This window comes from Solea solea, chromosome 20, assembly GCF_958295425.1.
Source record: "Solea solea chromosome 20, fSolSol10.1, whole genome shotgun sequence".
NCBI lineage: Eukaryota > Metazoa > Chordata > Actinopteri > Pleuronectiformes > Soleidae > Solea > Solea solea.
Window position 1 is genome coordinate 7803630 of NC_081153.1, and position 21204 is coordinate 7824833.

General features: G+C 40.6%; 1 protein-coding gene across 6 annotated transcripts in view; it reads left to right on the forward strand.

Moving 5' to 3' along the window:
- Window positions 1-21204, forward strand: part of pleca (plectin a) — a 115986-nt gene that overhangs the window by 24121 nt on the left and 70661 nt on the right. The window contains exon 1 of one of the 6 annotated variants that reach the window (XM_058619670.1): window positions 9062-9215. The exons of 4 other annotated variants lie outside the window; for them this stretch is intronic. In XM_058619670.1, coding sequence (XP_058475653.1) covers window positions 9170-9215 — 46 coding nt within the window. In that variant the 5' untranslated portion in view covers window positions 9062-9169. Of the gene's footprint in view, window positions 1-9061; window positions 9216-21204 lie in introns of those variants that run through there. One more of the 6 variants, XM_058619673.1, reaches the window with a different exon arrangement.

A 21204-nucleotide genomic window follows, 5' to 3' on the forward strand; every position in this document is an offset into this window, starting at 1 on the left:
CCATCCCACAGCGGCGCTGAGCACAAACAGAGCAGCTCAGTGAAGTGTAGACGAGAGCAGCGGCATCAGCAGAATCTTCACACTCGTCCGATACTTCACATGAGTTTGTGAGACCACCTGTTTGGTCTCCGTTTGTTGCTGAAACATTCGTACAGCGTCTTTACAGCCAAACTCACCCTGAAATGTTTTGTTTTCTTTTTAATTATGATTTAATTATGATGTCTACAGTTTATGACAATATATTTATCTAAAATTGAAATATTGCGATTTGAAAATATTCTAATAATAATATTGTGATTTTAATACAATTTCACTTTTTTTTAGCTCTACGTGCAAAAAACTCTGGACCTTTAACCTTATATACAGTAGCTGCGACTAATGATTACTCTGATAATCAAATAATCTATTTACTATGTTGTCCATTAATGGATCATTTGTTATGTTCTTCTGGGTTTACCCAACAAGCCAAATTTATTCAGTTTTTCTTTCTTATTTGGACAAAGAAACTAGAAAATATTCATATTTAAGGAGCTGAAAAAACAGAAATCTGGTTTTAATTCCAGAAAAAAAAACTCAATGTTTGCAATTAATGTAGTAATCATTTAATAATCAATGAATCGTTGCAGCTCAAAGTTAAAATTATTGGATTTATAATCAAATCACTAAATAATTCATACAAACCACTACTACTACTAATAATAATAATCTCTTCCTGTTGAAATGCTGTGTTAATCTCTTAATTTGTGTTACTATAATAATTAAATATAATTAAACAGGTTGATTTATTACTATTCATAATAACCTCGGGTGATTTGTCAACATGATGTTGGTGTTTACTTTCCCACAGTGTTCGGAGACACTGGAGTCTCACACTCAGTCCATGGTTTGTCCTGCAGGACACTGACTGGTCACTGAGACACTATGACAAATGTCTTTGTAATCTGACTGTGAGGATGATGTCACCAGCGGGGATGTTTCAGTCTCCTCCTGGATACTTCGTCTCTGAACAGTCATTCGCGGTTTGTAGCATTGAATTTCTCTTTAAGGAGGGGCCGGATGTTCATTGATCGGTCCGGTGCAAATGGTCAGTAACAGCCATTAATCTGACTGGTGTGACTGATGAACGCGATGTCACCCGTTGGATTATAAACTGATGTTTTGATGTCTTGCAATTTTGTCCACTGTTTTAAGGAGACTATATCATAATGAGGGGGTGGAGCTGGGTATGAAACGAGGGGTGGGGCGTGCAGAGAGTGTGAGGACCACCACTCGCGTCTCAAAGAAAGGAGAAGGCGGTTGGGTGAACAAACTTTGAGCTGTAGTCGAGAACTTTTGAATTGTGTGTGAGAGCTTTGGACGGCGATAAAGAAGAATGCGACTGAGGAGATGAGAGGAACTGCGATAGAGAAGTTTGACCTGTGAAGAGCAGCATTACACCTCTCAGTGTTGAGCCTACTGGGAATTATGAAGCCATGTTTCCACCGAGTGGAAACATCATACAAACATCTCATACAAAGCTTGAGATTAGTCTCTAGTTGAGACAAACGAGCTGTATGACGGGACAGCCCACGCCCCACCAATGGGACCATGTTTTACAAAATGGAGGCCACGTTGTGTTGAAAACCTCAAACTCGTGATTGAGACCAAAACCTCCTCAGGCAAATGTTTATTGATGTTATAAATGAGACGTGCAGTCGGATCATTTTCTCATAGACTTGTGTGCAAACCAGTAGAATCGCCCCCCTGATGGCCATTTCAAAGAATATAAGTTTGAAGCATGTGTACATTGGCTTTACTCTCCAGATTTACGATACTACATTCATCATTTCTAAACAGATCTTGATCATGTCCCTCAGCCTGAGCATGTGTGTGTCACAGTGTGGGAGGATCCAGATTCCTGGCCTAGCTCTGGTCCTGGCATGTGGAACAATGGTGCTAACACCCTGGTTCTGGCTCGCTGCACTGAACCACGTTAATGCCAGGAATGTTAGTCGTGAGCTGGCTGGCACTGGCTCAGTTTTTGTCTGCAGGAGTTCCCAGCTTTGAGAGGCAGAGTGACATATTCCATAGAGCCAGGCCCCACTGGCCCCCCACAACACTCATAGATCTGGTCTTAAGTTTTCATCGAACTTTTGAGCCAAGAAACAAAATTTCTATCTCTCCATGAAACTCTTTATCTTTTTCTCTCTACATCGTCTTTTGTGTTTGTTTTCTCTTTTTCAGACTCCTACTATTTTTTTTGCTTTGCAGCATAGGCTGCAAAGCAACCTTTTAGGTTCTAAACAAAAGTATGCAACATCCGTTTCCCGCTCAACGCGCTCTCATTGTTTATTGTGGGGTTCTGCTCACGCCCCCAATCACTGTTCAGTCATAAAAATCGGGAAGATTCGGATGCGTCCGATGGCGTTAAAATCACGTCTGTTAATCCCTCACACTACAGGATAATTCGGCCAGATAATCGGTGATGGACAGTTGAGTGACTTTTATATCAGGGTGTGGTCGTAGCAAACAGGTTATTTTTAGCATGTGACAGCTGAGCTGACTTGTTGTCTGTTTGTTAATGGGCTGCAACAACTGCACACAGAGTTTGATGTCACTGTAATGAATAAAGATAGACCCACATTTATCTCCTCCTCCTACTCTTCCTCTTCCTCTTCCTCTTCCTCCTCCTCCTCCTCCTCCTCCTCCTCCTCCTCCCTGAGTCTCTCTGATGACGTGTGTGCACACCAGCCTCCACCCACCTCACATCTCACCCTGCAGCAGCCAGCTGGTTCTGCTCTATTGGTGGGAAGAACTACTTCCCCGGGAGGGGGCGCAGGTCGGTGTATCAGGTCCCTCAGCCTCCGATTAGGAGGGACATGAGACTTTGGCTGCGTTTCAGTGTTGACACCGTAGTACTGAGCAGCTGCACAGAAACAGAAACATCAGCTCAGTCGGGTCTGGAGTCAGGTGGTTTACTCTGCCACGCAATGACATTTAATAAATGAACGGAATTTTCTCTTTCTTCAGTTGCTTCAAGAACAACGCTTTACTGTAGATTATGTAGTTCGGAGAGAAAGGGAGCATTTTTGAATTTGAATATCTGCACATAACATCTGATTTTGCTGTGTTTGACTAATAAGAATGAGTTATGTCATGATTGTAAAGTTTGAATGTAACTCAGGTTATTTTTGGCACCGACATCTGTGTTCTGGACGAAAAGTGGATTCTTGAGGCGTTACACAACAATATGGGTTCACACATTAACCTGTTTACACCAGAAGTGTTTTAATGGGTTTAGAAAAGGCACTACTTCTTGTTGCCGTAGTATAGGTTTTTAATGGGCTTTCAAGTGGCTAAATCCAAACATAAACCACTTCCTGTCTTGTTAAACTGATATAGTTTAGATGTTAGTATGTGATCGGAGTGGAGCTGAGGACTGATATAGAATGTAATTTGTAAAATGTAGATTTTAATTGGTCAGAACTGGTCATGTGCTGGTAAGGAAGTGCATTGCATTCACTTGAAAAAAAAAATTGGTTTGGAGTAATTATTTCGGTTTTCCTGAGTAATTTATTTTTTGGTCTGTTTTTCTGAGTAATTTATTGTTTCGTCTGTTTTTCTCAGTAAATTATATTTTGGTCTTTTTTTCGGAGTAATTTTTTTCTGATTTACTGAATCATTTTTTTTCTGAGTTTAGAGCGCATTTGAAACAATAAACACATCCATTCCTTTATTGAGAGTTCCATTTATAACAACATGGGCGGCTCGTTTAGTTTAATCAAGTTTTACTTTGATCTGGGTTTAAGACACTGGGAGATAGTCCTGTCCTTAAGTCACATAGATGGTATTACCATTAGTTTGTCGACTTTACGCAGGTACCTGAGGACTTCAGATCTGCTAGACATAGCAATTATTCTCCAGTATCAGTTAGACAGCTATGGCATGCCATGCACCATGGATGCAAGATGATGCATTTGAAATGCATTCAGGCTGGCTACGTGGTGACTCAAGAGACGATCATGAGACTGCTGAAAAGATGTGAGTCACTCGCAGGTTGGAGGTTCTCGCGAGAGTTCTCGATAATTCAGTAAAAAAATTTGCACGAAAAATAGAAAAACAGGAAAAAACATTAGTCAGAAAAACAAAAAATAAATTTAATAAGCTGATGTTTCAGTAAAGCAGTTGTTCCATAAACTTATTTTTGAATTTGGAAGTAACTCGGGTCCAACTTCTTACAAAAATAATCACATTTTCCAGGAATCCCCATCTCTTATAATGGGCAAAACTGTAAAAATTCACATCTCTGTCATTAAGATTAAGTATGCAGGATAACACACGCTACCATCAGACTACACCAGCTCCAATCCAGATTACAGGTCCAGATTATTATTTGGTGGCAAATTTCGTTCAGTTCCATTTAGCTCTAGCTCTTATTTGTACCCAAATGTTTAAATGCACTTATTGTAAGTCGCTTTGGATAAAAGCGTCTGCTAAATGACATGTAATGTAATTTAACATGTGTATATTTTGGCGATTTTTTCACAGATCAGGGTGGATTCTGTCATGTTAATATAAGATGGTAATATCTATAAGCAGGTGAAGTTCAATACAGATCCAGAAAGTTCTTCCGGATCCAGTGGATCAAAATGAAAATACATTCCCGTTGGTGCTCTTGTGTTGCTATAGTTTGCCCGTGAGAATGTCAGTTACATGGTTTTAGTTTAAAATAGCTAAATTTAATGCTTGATCCATTATTGGATTAAGGAGTCACAACATTGAGAAATATTTGATTAAGACACAAAGAAACAGTGATTTGGGAGAGACTCCATGTTCTGTTGAATAATAAAAAGAGGGAGTTTTTGAATAATCCAATAGACTTTGATCTGACGTTAAAATATTTCCAATTTCTAAACAAAGTCTAATCTTCTGGAGTCAGCATCTCATTTAAACCTCATCATCACACCCATGATCAAATATTTCTCTGTGTTCATCTTCTCACCACTGCTGCCGGTTTAAACTGGATTTGATCTCCCATCAACCCGACAAGCAGCCATTGATTGTGTATTGATTTGAGAGCGAGGGATCGTTACAGCTTTCCCTGAATCAGATACTGCAGATGCAGCACAAAGGAAAAACCCCAGTGTCCACACAAAGATGTTGCTTGTCAAACAGGTGTTCTGCAGTGTCGGTGCGAGGGTTTCGCTCCCGCTTTCTCACACTTGACCTCATTATTTGGCAGCTCAGTCGGGCACAAGCAACAAGATGAAGGATCAGCGTGTGTGAGAGAGCGAGGTCACGGGCAGAGCTGTTGAATTCAGCAGCTCTCTGTGACTTTTGTTCACCAGCGTTGCCCCTTTCTATTTTAACAGTTTTATATTATTCACATGAGACTAAGTGATTTGTGAGGCGTTTCGTAACAAGTCTTATTTATTTCTCGCGGTTTCGTTTTAAACTCACAAAGGGAGGTTGTTTTGTTTCGTAACATTCCCTTATCAAGATTTAGTGTCAGTGATGGGGTTTTAATGCAATGTGAAATATTCCACTTATTTATTTTTGGTAATGAGTGCCAGTTGTCAAAACTATTCTTCCTGGATGAGGAGAAGATTTTCAGAACATGGAGTTGAAACTTTGCATGGAGGTTAGGTCTGTCCAAAATGGGATATATTGATAGACATAGTGCTCGGACCCTAAGGAAGAAACATGGATGGAGCACGCCAAAACTAAATTGCATTGAATTTCACAAAACTTGGCAGGAACATGTTATACCCAAAGACGAACAAAAAAGTCCATTGGGAACGTGGCCTCAACACAACAGGAAGTCAGCCATTTTGAATTTGCTGTCCATCTTGGCGATTTGCGTGCTTCTGCGCATAAATGAACAAAGTCGTCTGAGCATGTGTATCACACTAACATGAAAAAATATGTCAATTTATACAAGATACATCAAAGGTGAAAAGTTATCAGATTCAAAAGGGCGTGGCCACGGCAACTGTCAGAACAGGAAGTGCCCTGTAACTTTCTCAGACATTGACCGATCGGCTCAAAAATTCATACATGACACAAGACACTGACCCTAAACACATCTACAAACTACAACTTGTTGGCAACTTGTTAGATTCCTACATACCGATGTGTCCTTGGGCAAGACACTTGACCCCAAGTTGCTCCTGATGGCTGTGCCGGCAGCGTGTGAATGGGTATGATGAGTGATAGAAGATGCGCTGTACGAAAGTGTGAGTGAATGGGTGAATGGCAAAACTGTAGTGTAATGCAGCTGTGAGTGGTAATCGAGGAGAGCGAGGACAGCGCTATAAATACAGACCAATTTACCATTTACACTCACCGATCTGCTCGAAACTTCATTTTATTATCCGGAATAAAGGTGTAGTGAGCTGACTGTAGGAGCCTTTTTAAAAGCTTTTTACTCAGATGAAATTCAGTCCCCAACGATCAACCCATGTGTCATGTAAGTGAGATTTATACACTTTATACAAAAAATTACCTTGTCACTTTTGCTGACTTCAACTTCAGTAAGTCACTGGAGGCTTGAGGAAACTGCCGAGTCAGAACCTTCACTGTCATCTTATAGCAGATAATATATGTATATATCTAACAGTGTAAACCCTGCATGACTCTTCTTAGTTCACATCTGTGGTTGAGACAACAAAAGCCCTTTGGTTGAGGTTAAAAAACAGACAGTGGTTTTAGTTAAGTTAACATGTTGTGTCTTCAGTCTTCATCACTGTGGTCTTTTATTTGGACTTGGAACAGACTATGATCTCACTGTAGCCACTACAAGTGCATCTCAAACACTTCTTTCTGTCTGGCAATATTTGACTCATCTGTTCAGTATCGTTGCATGTGCATAAAATTAAGAAATTATCGAGAGCAGAGGTTCCCACACTTCAGAGATTTTAGGGCCCCTAAAAATTAAGCAAAGATTCCACGGCACACACCCAGATCATGCAGCACAACAGATAATATTAGAGTTTTTTTGTTTTTTTTTTGTAACATTTGTTGCCCCTATTATCGTCAGAATTTAGATTAGATTAGGTTCCACACTGAGGAATTAATTTGGTAAATAAGAAAGGGGTCAGTGGTGACTCATTTCAGGGTAAATTACACAATGAGACGTACACTCAGTGGTCACTTTATTAGGCACACCTGATCAAATGCTTGTTCATGTAGATGCATTACAGTATATGGACAAAATAATTTGGATCCCTTGGTCCCCCTTTTACAGCTATAACAGCTTATTGGAAGACATTTTTTGAAGTGTTTGTGTTTCTATGTGAATTTGTGTCCATTCATTCTGTAAAGCTTTGATGAGGTCAGACACTGATGTTGGATGAGAAGGTCTGATGGGGTTGAGGTCAGGGCTCTGTGTGGGCCAGTCGAGTTCTTCCACACCAAACTCAAAGTCAGACAATGTTTTTATACACACAGTCATGTTGAAATAAAAAAAGAGCCCTCATCAAACTGTTGAAAGCAAAGCATTGTCCAAAATGTCTTGGTATGCTGAAGTGTTAAGATTGTCCTTCACTGGAGATAAGGAGCCTGGAGACCAGAGCCTGATTGAAACACCTGAATTAAATACTTAACAGGTGTGGACCAAATACTTTTGTCCATATAGTGTATCTAATCCATTAATCCATCCACTGCTGCGTCACAAAGCATTTAGACAGGCAGACCTGGGCAAACCGACAAGGTTGGCAATGTTGTTGGTTGTTGGTATTTCAGAAACTGCTGATATAGTGGTATGTTCACACACACCCATCTCTAATGTTCACAGAGAATTGTCCAAAAAGAAAAAAACAAAGTGGAATTACCCAGTGAGCATCTGTTCTCTGGGTGAAAATGCCTTGTTGATGTAGAGGTCAGAGGAGAATGACCAGATTGGTTTGAAATGATAGAAAGACGACCGTAACTCCACTAGGGGGCGAAATGCCCCCTTTCAGCTTGTTAGTATAAGGTGGTATTAGCATGTGGCTAGTTCTTCAGAGTCTTCCTACCATTCATTCATCCATCATCCATCCATCTTCTACCGCTTTATCCACCTTCCTACCATCTATATATGTTAAAAAAAAACAAAAAACAACCAGCTTGAATTTTGCTATGTTTTTGTTGCTCTCGTCTTATTCTTCTGTGGACCAGCTTCTTCTGAGCAGAGCGTCCAGGCCTGCTCGTGTTAATCCAACTTTGACAAATTTTGTACAATTTCACTCGGACTAACACATTTAAATGCATTTTTTAAAGGTCTGGTTCAAGTCAGACTAACACAATAATTAGTTTGTTCTTTCTAAAATCCTATAAGAAATACAGACTGAACATGTCGAGCATTGATGCAGTTGAGCTGCAGCAGCAGCAGCAGCAGACACCCCTGTGTGTCCTCTGTGATGGGATGTTATGTAAGGAGAGCATACACTCACTGCCACTTTATCAGGTGCACACGTCCCCTAATAAAGTGGCAGTGAGTGGATGATCTCCTTACGTAAATGTAATCCGGTTACATTTCCCTTTCAAATCACAGTTAAGCAGCACATAGTTGTTATTTCCTGCTCTGCAGTGTTTTTTGTTTCCTCTGGTGCAGCAACAGCAATCGAGCACTTTATTGACAGAGTCTGCTGAGTCACTGTTGTCCTGATGGAGGCTCTTACAGACTTCTATACCGGGATAATATTGCCGTGGGACATTTATTGTGGATAAAACACGGGTGACGCTGACTTCACGCCATCTGTGAACGTGCTGTTGTGATGTGACGGTGAAGCGTGACTGTTGTTGGTCGCGGAACCTTACTGGGAAACGCCACGAGGATGAGATAGGACGACATCACGGAAGGAGGTGGGAGGTGGATGGAGGAGAGGGAGAGGGAGGGAGAGGGAGGGGGAGGGTGGGCTGCTCCTTTATTCCACACTTTCTCTGCTGACATGAATTGTGTGTGAGCGGGCAGTGGTGGAGAGAGAGAGAGAGTGCGAGAGAAAGGGAGTGAACAAAAACACTAAGCTGCCAACTCCTGTGGCAGAGCAGAGCCGAAAGAGGGAGAGCGAGGGGAAGAAGCTGCTGTTTGCAGAGAGAGAGAGAGAGAGAGAGAGAGAGAGACATTTCCATCCTCCAGTGTGGTGTTCTGGTGCTGAGCTGACCTTGCACAGCTCCGTCTCTTGTTTGGGGCTTCACGAGAGAGAGAGGCATGGATCCTGCAAGGTCCATCCAGCATGAGATCACCTCCCTCAAAGGTACTGCACTTGTTCTTCACACTCTTGTCATCAGGATCGTATGCTCTCAGGACCGCCCTTGTTTTCCCACAATGCCTCACTGATGAGGACTTCCTCACCGCGTAGGTGAAAGCTGAAAGAGAAAGTAGAGTTTTGAAGGCTGTGATCCTCTCCTCTTGCTTTCCGAATGTTGTTGTGGATGAAAGGAATGGAGAGCTTTTGTTCTCCTTTGTGTCCAGGGGGCAAACATGGGGGGGGGATTTGGTGCAGAGGTCAGGGGTAATGATTGTGCTGAGATGATGTGTTTTTTATGACCTGTGTATGAGATTCAGTGGGGTGATTGCTGCTGCTGCTGCATGCGGCACAGTAAATGCTGCAGAGCAACTCATGCTGCTGCTGCTGCATCACCGCGGTAACGCCAGTGATACGGCCAAGTGTTGCCCTGCCCCTCAGTCAGCGATGAGACCGCTGGTGCAGAAGAAACCTGGTTTTAGCTGCATTCATATTAGTTTTGCTGTATATGTGACAGCTGTCGTTGGTGCTGTCTGTGCGGCTGCAGCACGTTGTCATGTTTGTTTACGTCAGGAAAGTTTGCTCCTCGCACCGTCCTCGCTCATACATGTCCCACTACTTTCCTCCAGTGTTAAGATAATAAGATATGACAGCAATGGCTCAATTTTTCAGACTTTCCCATTGTTCCCTTCCTCAAATGCTCTCTGACTACTTTTATTCTGTATTGATTTAGCTTATCTGCCTTTTAATAAAATTTCAATGTACAAATCTGCAGTTCTCAAACATTCTGTGGATTTACAATTAGGTTGTGGATTCACAAACAATATTTCTAACAAAGTTTTAAAAAGATTAGTTTCATATTGAGTAAAATTAAAAAATGTTTTAATTATATATCAATAAATACATTGTCTGGAAAAAAAAGGGCCTCAACCAATATTTCAATCATTCAGATTCATTCAGATCACATTAATGGCTGAGTAAAAACAACTTGCAGAGGTGAACCCTCCTGAAGCGGAAACAATACACGAGTTAGCAAACCAGTTGTGATCGCTTCATTAGTCTGTGTCTGTAGAGAGTCATGACTCATGTGTCCAAGTATGAACACGGCCTACTACCATTCATAGCAGGGGTTTCTCACCAGGAGTTCACCCCATTTTTTTGTTTGTCCTTGATTGATCCTAAGTAATCTTTGAGCGATATGTTATAGCAGTGAACCTCCTCACATAACTGTAAGCAAGCGTCCATGTCGCTGTTGTCTTTATCCATAACAAGAGAGCGCCACCAACTGGACACATTGTAAGGTCGCACATGTACGGACCCTGACATTAAAATATGTTTTCTGTCATCGGATTACAGTCGGATAGCACCTGATCTCAGGTGTAAATATATCCGAGATGCAGTGAGGACGGATTGTTAAACCACTGAGGGGGGTGGTTGGTGAAAGCGGGGACTAAACTCTAAGCTGCACAGTATCCTCTGCTTTTGTTGGTTTTCCCGCTTGTCGAAGACGAGTTCTTCCCCTGCTTTCAAAAGCAAAGAGGAGTCTATACTATAGCGCAACATCATGTGTGGCTAACACTGTTGTTCTTGATAATATGGCGACTCACAGGATGTGACGCCATAGTCGTAAATGGTGTAAGGGGGGATGAGTGTGATCAGATAGTAATTGGATCTTGATCCAATTACTACATCCAAGTTAAAACCAGGTATAAATGCATGTGGTGAACTGCTGATCACAGAAAACACCAGGTGTAAAGGGGCCATAGAACAATAGGATGAATACATTTTTTTAATTGCTTTATTGTAAAAGTGCTGTAAACATGTAGAAAAATAGATGTATAAGATGTAATGCACACATCACACAGGATGTTATTCTTTTTTCTCAAAATACACCCACCATAGCTGGATTATGTAAACAAGTTCCGCAATTGCTAATTAAAGGTGACATCGAATGCTCGTATCGCACATATATGTTAGTTATGGAGGTCTACTTACATATATTAACTTGTTTTCATGGTCAAAAACCTCCTAGTTGCTCCAAACGAGGCGATCGAAATATCTCCTCCCTTACACTCTCGTCAGCCGCGCTGTTTCAGACCAAAATCACACCCCCAGAACGCGGACTGGGTTATGATTGGCCAGCCAACGAGAGCTTTCCCACTGTCCTGTGATTGGCCAGGTACCTGGAAGTGACGTAATTAGCACGTCAGCTCTCAGATACACAGCTCCCCCTCTGGCAACGAGAGTAGTTCTTCTTCTTCGTCTGCGGTTGAATGTACGCAACCGGATGTGCCCGGACTAGTGCCCGCACCAGGAGGAGCTACGGTGGTGAGAGGAGTGGTGAGGTTTCCTGATGACATCATCAGCAAATGCCTTTCCGCTTTGCAGAGCCCAGGAAAACAATAAAACCCTATTAAAAAAAAGCAGCGTTAATTGGAGCTTCCGGTCTATGTCGCCTTTAAGAAGAACTTATTGTCATTGATAGTGACTCTACTCAAATGCGTTCATGGGGCTAGTTTGTCATAATAGCTTCAGCCACCAGGCACACATCAGCTTAGCTTAGACAAAAAAATACAGGGTGCTTTTCAGGTTCTGGTCTGGTTCAGTCAATATTGTTTCAGACTAGGTCGGATTTGGTCAGAAAAATGCAATACCACTGTGGACGTGGACACGTGATGACTTTGGCGCCATGCAGACCAAAGCAGACCCCTGCGCTCTCGTGGACAAAATATAAATCCTGTGTTTGAGGAGTTGTTGGGGCGGAGCTTTGACCCAAGGGCTGCTGGGAGTGGGAGGGATATATCGTTAAAGAGCCTGTTCGTGCTGGCTCTTACAAACTTACTGACCTGAGCTTTAGGTTGCTTTAGTGCAGTTGTTCTGAATGCTTAGTCAGCATTTCTAATGCTGTAGTGTTTTTATGATGTGATTCTTTTATGCATTTAGGTGAAAACGTTTCACTTAATAAATCTGCATCTGAAGGGCATGTTAATGCTACTACCCCCCATTCTCTCCCTCTCTCTCTCTCTCTCTCTCTGCTGCCCTGGTGTTTTTATTACAGTCTGCATGGTTGGTCTTACTCTGGTATTCAGGCCAAGGAGAGTGCACTACTTTTACATTTATCCTCTCCGTCAGTCCAAAAGGAAACTGACTGATATTTATAAAGACAGAACGCCAGGACTTAACCAGGCTGGTGAACCTGGCTCTGTCTGAAAGAAACGACTGTCTTTAAATGCTCGTCTGTGTGCGGCTGAGGTTTGTCTGGAGTGTTCTGGCCTGACAAAATGTGCTAACACTCAGGGAGAGAGTTAGCGTCCAGCAGCATTTAAAAGATCCTGGAGAAGGATCTGAGGCAGTCCTGCCCACTCGGTTAGGCTGAGACTATTTTCCCCAGAGCGACAGAGACAAAAGCTCCCTCGCTTCACTGAGTTCTCCCATTGGACTTAGTCAACACGTTGAGCTCAGACTCAGTTCATTTGTAAGCACGTCGTCACCTCGAGATCATTGCTCCCATTGTCTGTTCTTGTCAGCTCTTTTCACTCACTTGGTACAGACTCAGCTCTTTAACCCAGGAGACAGTTGATGATGTCTTGTATGTGCTGGCACATGCAAAGCCAATATTGATCAGTGACATTTAGTCACGTCTTATTAACTCCTGCTTCCAGAGAGCTCTGGGTCTTGACCCACTTGTTGTGAATTCATTTTAGGCTTTTACAGACAACTCCAGTTGTTAAGAATTTACATTGGAAATATTTCTCTGTTGCAGGAGATTTTAAAACCCCTGTTTCCTTTTTTATTTTCTTCTTTTATTTCCGCAGGTTTCGGTTTGGTTCAAAGCTAGGATATGTAGCACTTTGGATCAGTTGAGAGTTGGTGTCACAAACACATACATACACAGCTAAAGCTGAGAAAATAGCCAGAAGAAAACAAATTCACTCTCATGAAACATCAATTTTTATTGGAAAACAGCATATTGATGATGAAAAGTCAGAGTGGGGATTTTTGTTATGAGACCAACGATTAGGCAAAACTTGAAACTGAAAGTTAGTCTTAATGTTCATGGCTGATCAGTTAAGAAGACTTAAAAATCCTGAAAACGTGCGTTAATCTCCAACATTAAGCAAAGAAAATGTTTAACCATGTTTAACAGAGCAGTCTGATGTATTTAGTGACAGCACTGCTGAAAGCCGACGATCGCAAGCCGAATCACAACCCGTTCAGTCGTATTTCAGTTCAGTGACGCAGGACGTACTGAACGATTATGTGAACAAATCTTTTTAATGAACTGGTTCCAATGATTCAGTTACACCTGTTTAACAAGTCACTAGTTTGTGTTGTGTCGCGTATAAAACAACGGCACGGCAGTTTCATGCAGCCGTGCTATGACGACCTAGCCCACGAGGTGCTACAGTATAGTAACGGAAAACGATGTGACTAGAGTCGAGTCAAGTAGTGCTAGAATTGTATAATGGAAGAATGGCATTAGTGGTTTTAACTGTTTTGGGGGGTTTTGTTGCTGTAGATTTACCGAGTTATCGGATTTATTTGGTTAAACAATAAAGGTTACAAACACGAGAGGAACAGGAATACAAAAGCTAAACCTGTTTTGACCTTTGGCCTCTGTGGTGCTGTGTTGATATGTCTTTTCTTGTGTGTCTTTTTCAACAATGTCTCTACCGCTGCTTTGTTTTCAGCCCTTATCTGAGTGTTTTCACTAAAACACTTGCTGCTGCTTTCTGAAGGTTACCATATGTGTTGCTGCCAAACCTGTGATATCCAGTTAAAAAGAAGCAGAGGGGTGGGGTCAGTGCACTTGACCTGTGAGTGGTTTAGTGTTACAGGAGTTAAAAGCAAAGTTGCTCTCTGACATTTTGGCAGCTCCAATTCCTGGGGTCCGTCAACACATGCCTGATCACTGATTTACTGTCTGGTAAAATTAAAATAACTGTACTTTTTATGCACATAAGCTGTAGATTATAATGCGATAAAGGATGACAGGAGACATTTTAGGTTATTGTTGGGTTAGTAAAAATGCCTGTGAGCTCTGCGGCCAGTCAAAGGTGACAGCTGCGTTTTCCTCACCTGTAGCTCTGGAGATCGGCGTCTGTGTCTAACAAGAGCACAGACAGACAGGAAGCACTTTGTCATGTCACGTGATGTCATTGTTTTTGCTGTGTCCCTGAGACACATGTACACTATATCCTATTTACACACACTCTGTATATTATACTTTTTTTTCTCATTGACTTTCATTTGACTTTAACCCATAGGTACATTTTTGACCTGATCTTTTAGTGAAACGCCATCTTCTTGTGAAGCAGTGATTCACAGGCCTGATGGGAGCAGATAACCAGATTAAGCCAAATAAAAGGACAGCACGTTTAAAGCTGCAGTCGATGGGGAAAAAATAAAGAAACAGTAGATTGTTCTATTATATTGTCTCGTCTGCAGGTTATTGGGATTAAGCTTTCTGATCTGAGCCTGCACCAGAGACAATTCAACCATATTTAACTGCGTTTATTGACGTCTCCTTCATTCTTTTTGTCATCGGTCAAAGTCTCGAGGTTTCAGAACTCTACTTCTGTCTCACATCACATCATTGAAATTACTAATCAATAATGCCAAAAATATTTTGCTTACCCCAGCGTTTACCACCATGACTGGGACATTATCTGGTTTCTTGTTGACGTATAGAAGTACTGTCTGTGGTTTAGATGGGAGTCTTCAGACTAACAATGACTAAGCTTCCCTGTCGTGCAGCAACAGATCAGCATTTTTCATTTTTCTCTTCCCCTGATGTAAAGATTGTCAAAGCAGAAGACAACGCATGAGATAACTGCTCTGTAATAGAGCTTTAGACAACACGTGACTCAGTTTGAGTCGCCTGACAATATTACCTGGTATATCGGTGTATTCCTGTTGTAGTTGGGATTCATAATATGCCAGTCCCGAGTCAGAAGTTGACACTGGAGCGCCCCCCTCAGGTCGGAGGAACCTCGAAAACCCGCGATGAAGGATCCTAAAATAGATGCCACTCACGTCACTAGTTAGAAACAATGCTACTCCTTGCACTTCTGTCTTATTTGTTTTAAGCAGTCGTACACTTAGTTCTGTTACATGTTTATCCTTTTGTGTTACCGGGTAGAGAGTTTTTATCGACTGGTGTTGCTCGAGGTACATTGGCAACCATGTTTTTTATTCTGAAGTGGAAAACAGTCAGTTCGGATGTGACATTCATTTCTCCCAGTTCTGACTTCCTATGTAAATGGGAGCCGCCATAATGTATATGTTGCCTGGTATAGTGCAGATTGCGAGGCGTCCGAGTGTTGCATGCTGGGATTGTGTGATGTCAGCTACCTGTATTTCTGTACAGTTGTAATCCCTGAAAGTGTAGAGTGTCTTCATTCATTTGGCGTGTGTGAGTGTGTGTGTGTGTGTGGTGTTACTGATGAGTGTACATCCTGTCTGTGCCGTGTTTCATACTCGCACTTGAACGTCTCACGTGTCACTCTCTCTCTCAGAGGCTTCTGCCGCTTTTTGAGCCGCAGGAATCAGTGAACGCTTGAGTTTCACATTCCTCACCTGTTTCTCTCCGGCCGGGTTTTTTAACCACTCACTGCAAACGGGAGAACTGAGAGTCCATAAGTCACACATTACATGATAATAATAATAATGATAATGATAATGATGAGGATTTTATTCATACAGCAGCTTTAAAAAGTGCTTAAAAAAAGACAAACCGAGCAAGAGCAGGAACAGAAACAAGAGAGATTCATAACAAGCAAATGTGATCTTTTTAAAAGCAAAATGAAAAATGAAAACCAATGAAACAATGTCACACAAGAGTAAATCAGAAGGACTAAAGTATTTATAATAAATAAATAAAAGTAGTAAAAAGTTGTTCCAGTTTCAATCAATATCTTTGACATTATTTCAGCATTAAATGCCTTTTTGACACAACTTTTTCACCCAGGATCAAACAAAGTCAGTGAGGAACAATAAATACCTGAAAAGAGTCAATGGTGACAAAATCTGAACAAAGAGAGAATCAATATTTGACATTTTTATCTATAAACAGAACTCCAACTTATATTTTACATCCCTTTTTTCCCCCAAATGAATGCCACGGAAACCATGTCACTGTAAAAGGTGATGCTGCAAATGAATATTGTGTTTACAGCCTTTTTTCAATTATCCCATGTAAAAATTAATGAAAAATTGAAAAATAAAGTGGGTTTAAATAAGAAAAATTCTAAAATGAGTCATCAAACAATTTTAATCAGTTAAATTGTTGTTTACTTGTATCATTAACAGATTCTTCCATGATCAACAAATGTATTTTTGAATTACAAACACAGAAAGATAGCCTTTTCTTTGTTTTAATTTAAAATGTTAGATTCTGTGAAATGAGTGTCGTGTATAATTCAGTGGTGGATGTCGGTGTTAATCCTGTTAGTGCTGTTAGTCATGCTGGTTGATAACTCTGGCCTCCTAATTTAGCTGATGTGATTACATAATCTTATTAACCTCAGATTTCCTGTAATTCAGAGGAACAACTGCTGCTGTAATTTGACACGTCCTCTCTCATCCTCATGCCCTTCTTCTTCTAATCCTCGTCCTGGTGGGACTTGATTACTTAATCTCTGTGCTTTTGTTCAGGTCATACTTAAAAAAACACTTGTTGGATTTATTTAGAAAAGTTCAGTTGAGTTTCTTGAATGACCAGAAGGGGGCACTGTTAATGAAGGTGACTGCCTGCTGCAGAAACAGCCTTTTTCCAGGATACTGGGTTTTATTTGTCCTCATTTAATCCTTCTTTTATAAAAAATTGCCCTGTGGTTTACACATTAATACCCTTCAACTAACACTTCCTTCTGTTTTCTGCTGTTTGTGTATCAGCAGGTCTCCAGCTGTAAAAATGCACTTTCCACTTTTACTGCCAGTTACATTTTAAAGACAGTGTTTTTTTAATGGTGTATAATTCACGTTTTCACTAACTCTTTGTCTTTTGTGTTTCTGTGTTTTCTAGGTAAGTGGCTGCTGTGGCCTTCGTCTCCTTACTGTATGTGGGTTGTGAGTTCTGGCTGCAGGCGACCACTGTCAGGTCAGGTGACGACTGGCAGGTCAGGTGACGACTGGCAGGTCAGGTGACGACTGTCTGGTCTGTCTCTACTCGATCTGTAGCGGGGAAAAACACGATTTGTTTAACACTTGTGCGAAAGTGAGTCTACTTTCTGTGACTGCTAATGTTTCACAAGGTTTGTGGAATCACCTTTGTCTCAAAACCTCTTGGTAACACTCCTAAAATAACCCAATTTATTTTCTGAAATGAACTTATAAAATAACACATAACATAAAAATGTTTTTCTTAGAAGAATAACCACTAAAATAAAAAGTAGCATAAAAAGTTTGTTTTATTTTCTAAGTATAACTAAAGTGTATTTTACTGAAAACATCATTTTATTTAAAATCCCTGCAACTGGCGTAAATAATTTTGACAGGAAGTCGCCACATTTCACACGTGCACGTGCAGAACACATTGCGTTTCCTCCACAGATTGCAGAGTGACATGGTCTTTTCTTCTTCACCATTGTGTGGCGTCTGGTTTCAGTTACCACTGTGGTTTTCACAGACTCAACACAGTCTATTGCTGTTTGTGTCGGTGCCTCTGTTCCTCATCCTAATCCGTTTTGCTGCAAACACGCACACACACACACAACCTGGATTTCAAATGAATGCTGCCTTTTTTCTTTTAACATAATCACAATAATGATGACCGGGGCTTTGACTGAGCTGCCGTTGTTTGTGGCGTTAAAAGCTTCAGGATGTTTGTCTGATCGTGTCTGACGCAGACATTCGCTCTGATGTGGAGCCAAGAGAATCAGCTGGATCTGACCTGACGCTCGAGGACACGTCTCTGCCCTCGTTCTTCTCTTTAACCCCTCGGTATCAGCAGGTTTTAGAGTCTGAGTGTGGTGTGTCGCAGGAGACTATTTTTGGGTCCCTAAACAAATTCACTTTTTAAATGAGATCTTTCTGTATGTGTGTAAAATAACCAAATTACCAAGCATCTCTTGGAAATGATTGATTTACCTCATCAAAATGTTATATGATATTAGGTGTTATTAGGTACTTATCTGGGATTAATCGAGGATTTGATAAATTTGCAATACCATGATAGATTATCAAGATATCGTTTTAATTTCAAATCACTGAACTGAGTTTATTTTTCCCATTTCACTGGCCCTCGGGTCATTTGGAGTTTGAGGCCCCTGATATTATATGTACTTATATGTACAGTGGTCAGCAACTGGCAGTTCGTGGGCCAAAACTGGCCTGCTAGTATTAATATATGGCCCGATAGATTCATTAAAAAGAAAAAAAAAGGTTAGTATTCAATTGCTTATACTTTATATTTCCTCATATATAACGAGTGGTTACATGCAAGCATCAGCACAAATACTCTTTGTTTGTTTTTTCCGTCAGTAATTGTAAGTTATAAAGCTCTCATTTTCTGAGACAGTTATAAAAGTTGCAGCAGCTGTTGGTTTGCCAACCTTCGCCGCAAGCAACAACAGCCAGTAAATGCCCCCGCTATATAAAATGGAAGTGTTTGCCTCTCTGGGCCAATTTCTTTCTTTTTTTTTTTTACTATCGTGCATTTTTCTCGTGGTGGTGCAAATTCTGGGAATGATCTGGAAAAACGAGGAGAAGTGCTGGACAGAGAGGAGATTGAGACAGGGTTTATTTTAGAGTAAACCCTTTCACACTGTCAGTGTTGGGTTTATGACGAGGGCAAGTTGTTATATACTACATCCACCAATGGCATTGTGTATATATTACATTGACAGAGAGGCCTCGGGGTCTTTCCTGAACCAAAGAGGGTTTTATTGCTATGAGGCAGGATTTTGCCAAAGTGCCTTTAAGTTTTGTCCTTGTTTATCTGGAAGTCAGTGACATGTCTTATTGTTCCCTGGTGAATATATATCGCCCATTAAGCTCAAGTGCCTCACTGAGAGAGTGCTGTTGTTGACGGATTCTGTTTTTTTAACTAGTAGCTAATAAGTATTTGCTGCTATGCTAATAACCAGAACCATAAAATAAGAGCACATAGCTACAGTATATATATATATATATATATATATATATATATATATATATATTTATTTATATTTATATATATATTTTAAATGATGTTACTTACTTTTAAGCTTCAAATAGCCATTCCCATATGTATAATTTCGAACTTTTAAGCAGTGGTGCACAGACACACAAATTATGCCATGCTGGGATTCAACTATAAGGAAGGGTGCTAGCAAGCTAATGCTATCTAACAAACTTCTAAACTGAAACACGATATTATCACAATACTGTGGTATACTGTGGACTGAATAGATTTTATCCTAATCCACAGAATGTTTTAGCGTTTATTTGTAACACAAATAACAAAAGATAACAAATAACAAAAGATATGCTGCAAAAATTTCAAAAGTGATATAATATCGCCACACAAAATATTGTTATATTTCACTGTATCAATCTATCCCCACCCCAATTAAACTGTGATGCATTAGCATGTTGTGCTAGTATGGTGCTATCCTGTCAATATGTATAAACAATACACATACTCAAAAACATAATACACATGATGAATTTTATTATATTAAATTAGTTTTCTCATGAAAATGACTGATGTCCTCACCTTTTAAACACCTTTTTTTTTTTTGACACAAGTTCTGGTGGAGTATCACGTGATGTGTGTTGGAGAGGGAGCCAAGACAGTGGACTCGCTCCTATTGATCCTAGACAAATCCTATCCCTACTGTCTGTTAAATCATGTTTTAAAACTTTTTTTTTTATCAAAGATTTGATCATGTGAGATTATTGATACCGCATGGCCAAATAGCACATCTCATCATATTATATAATGGGTTGAGATACCGTGCGATTCCTGTTCATTCTTGTTGCGACAAAAAGAGCAGCTCTCTTGAATAGCTTTATGTCCATGTTGTTTAAAAACTGTCATAACCAAGCAGCCACAAAACACCAAATTATCCACAAACCAGGAAGTATAAACTTTAAGGGCTACTTCAGTGTGAGTGATTTACAGTGGAAAAACCTCTCTCATCGTGTGAAAGTGAAGCAAAACATCCATAGAATTTATTTGAACCACTCCTTCGGCATGTTTCTATTTCTCTGCCGTTGACTGGAATGTTCAGTATGCGGTAAACAATCTTCGCTTGGCGAATAATCACAGTAAATATGCTGCTTGCAGTGAATCTGCTGAGCGAAAACATGGTGCAGTAAAGTATTCAGATGAAGAGCAGAGATACTCAGACGTCTTGATTTTTCAGTGGAATATGTCTTCAATCACGCTCAGGTGTGTTCCTTTCAGGTTTCAGGTTTTATAGACTGGAGTTGAAAGTGTGTTCACTCTCCAAGAGAATGTCAGAAGCAGACAGTGCTCTCTTCTTCCTGCCAGTCTGTCATTTTTTATATCAGATTTTTTTATTGTCTGAGATGTTTTCATGGTCAGTTGTGGTGAAGAACCACCGAATTCTTCCTGGAAAAGTGAATCTGTTTTGTGTGTTGTCAGTAGCAATGCTACTGCCTCTTAAGACTTGTTCTGTATATATATATAGCCATATTTCTATGGAGTCTCGTGTTGCTATGGTTACGAGCATTCCTATCCAGCCACGCCCTATCATGGGTTTTTTGATGAATCATTGCAGTGACCACACACGCAGAGAAACTCTCCTTACTTCCTCTTGTGTTGCTCAGACGTGGTTCCTCTTAATCACAGGATGCTCTCATGATCAGATTTGGCTACTCCAGAGTGGCAAAGTGCACAGTCACCCATCAGCCATTTTAGATGCAGATCTCGTTAGACGAACTAAAATCTAATCCATTTGCACGGACAGCACTCAAAACTTTAAAATGCTTCACCTCTTTCTGTCGACTCTGCAGCTGCTCTGTACTGTGGTCGTCTGGGTCTATAAAG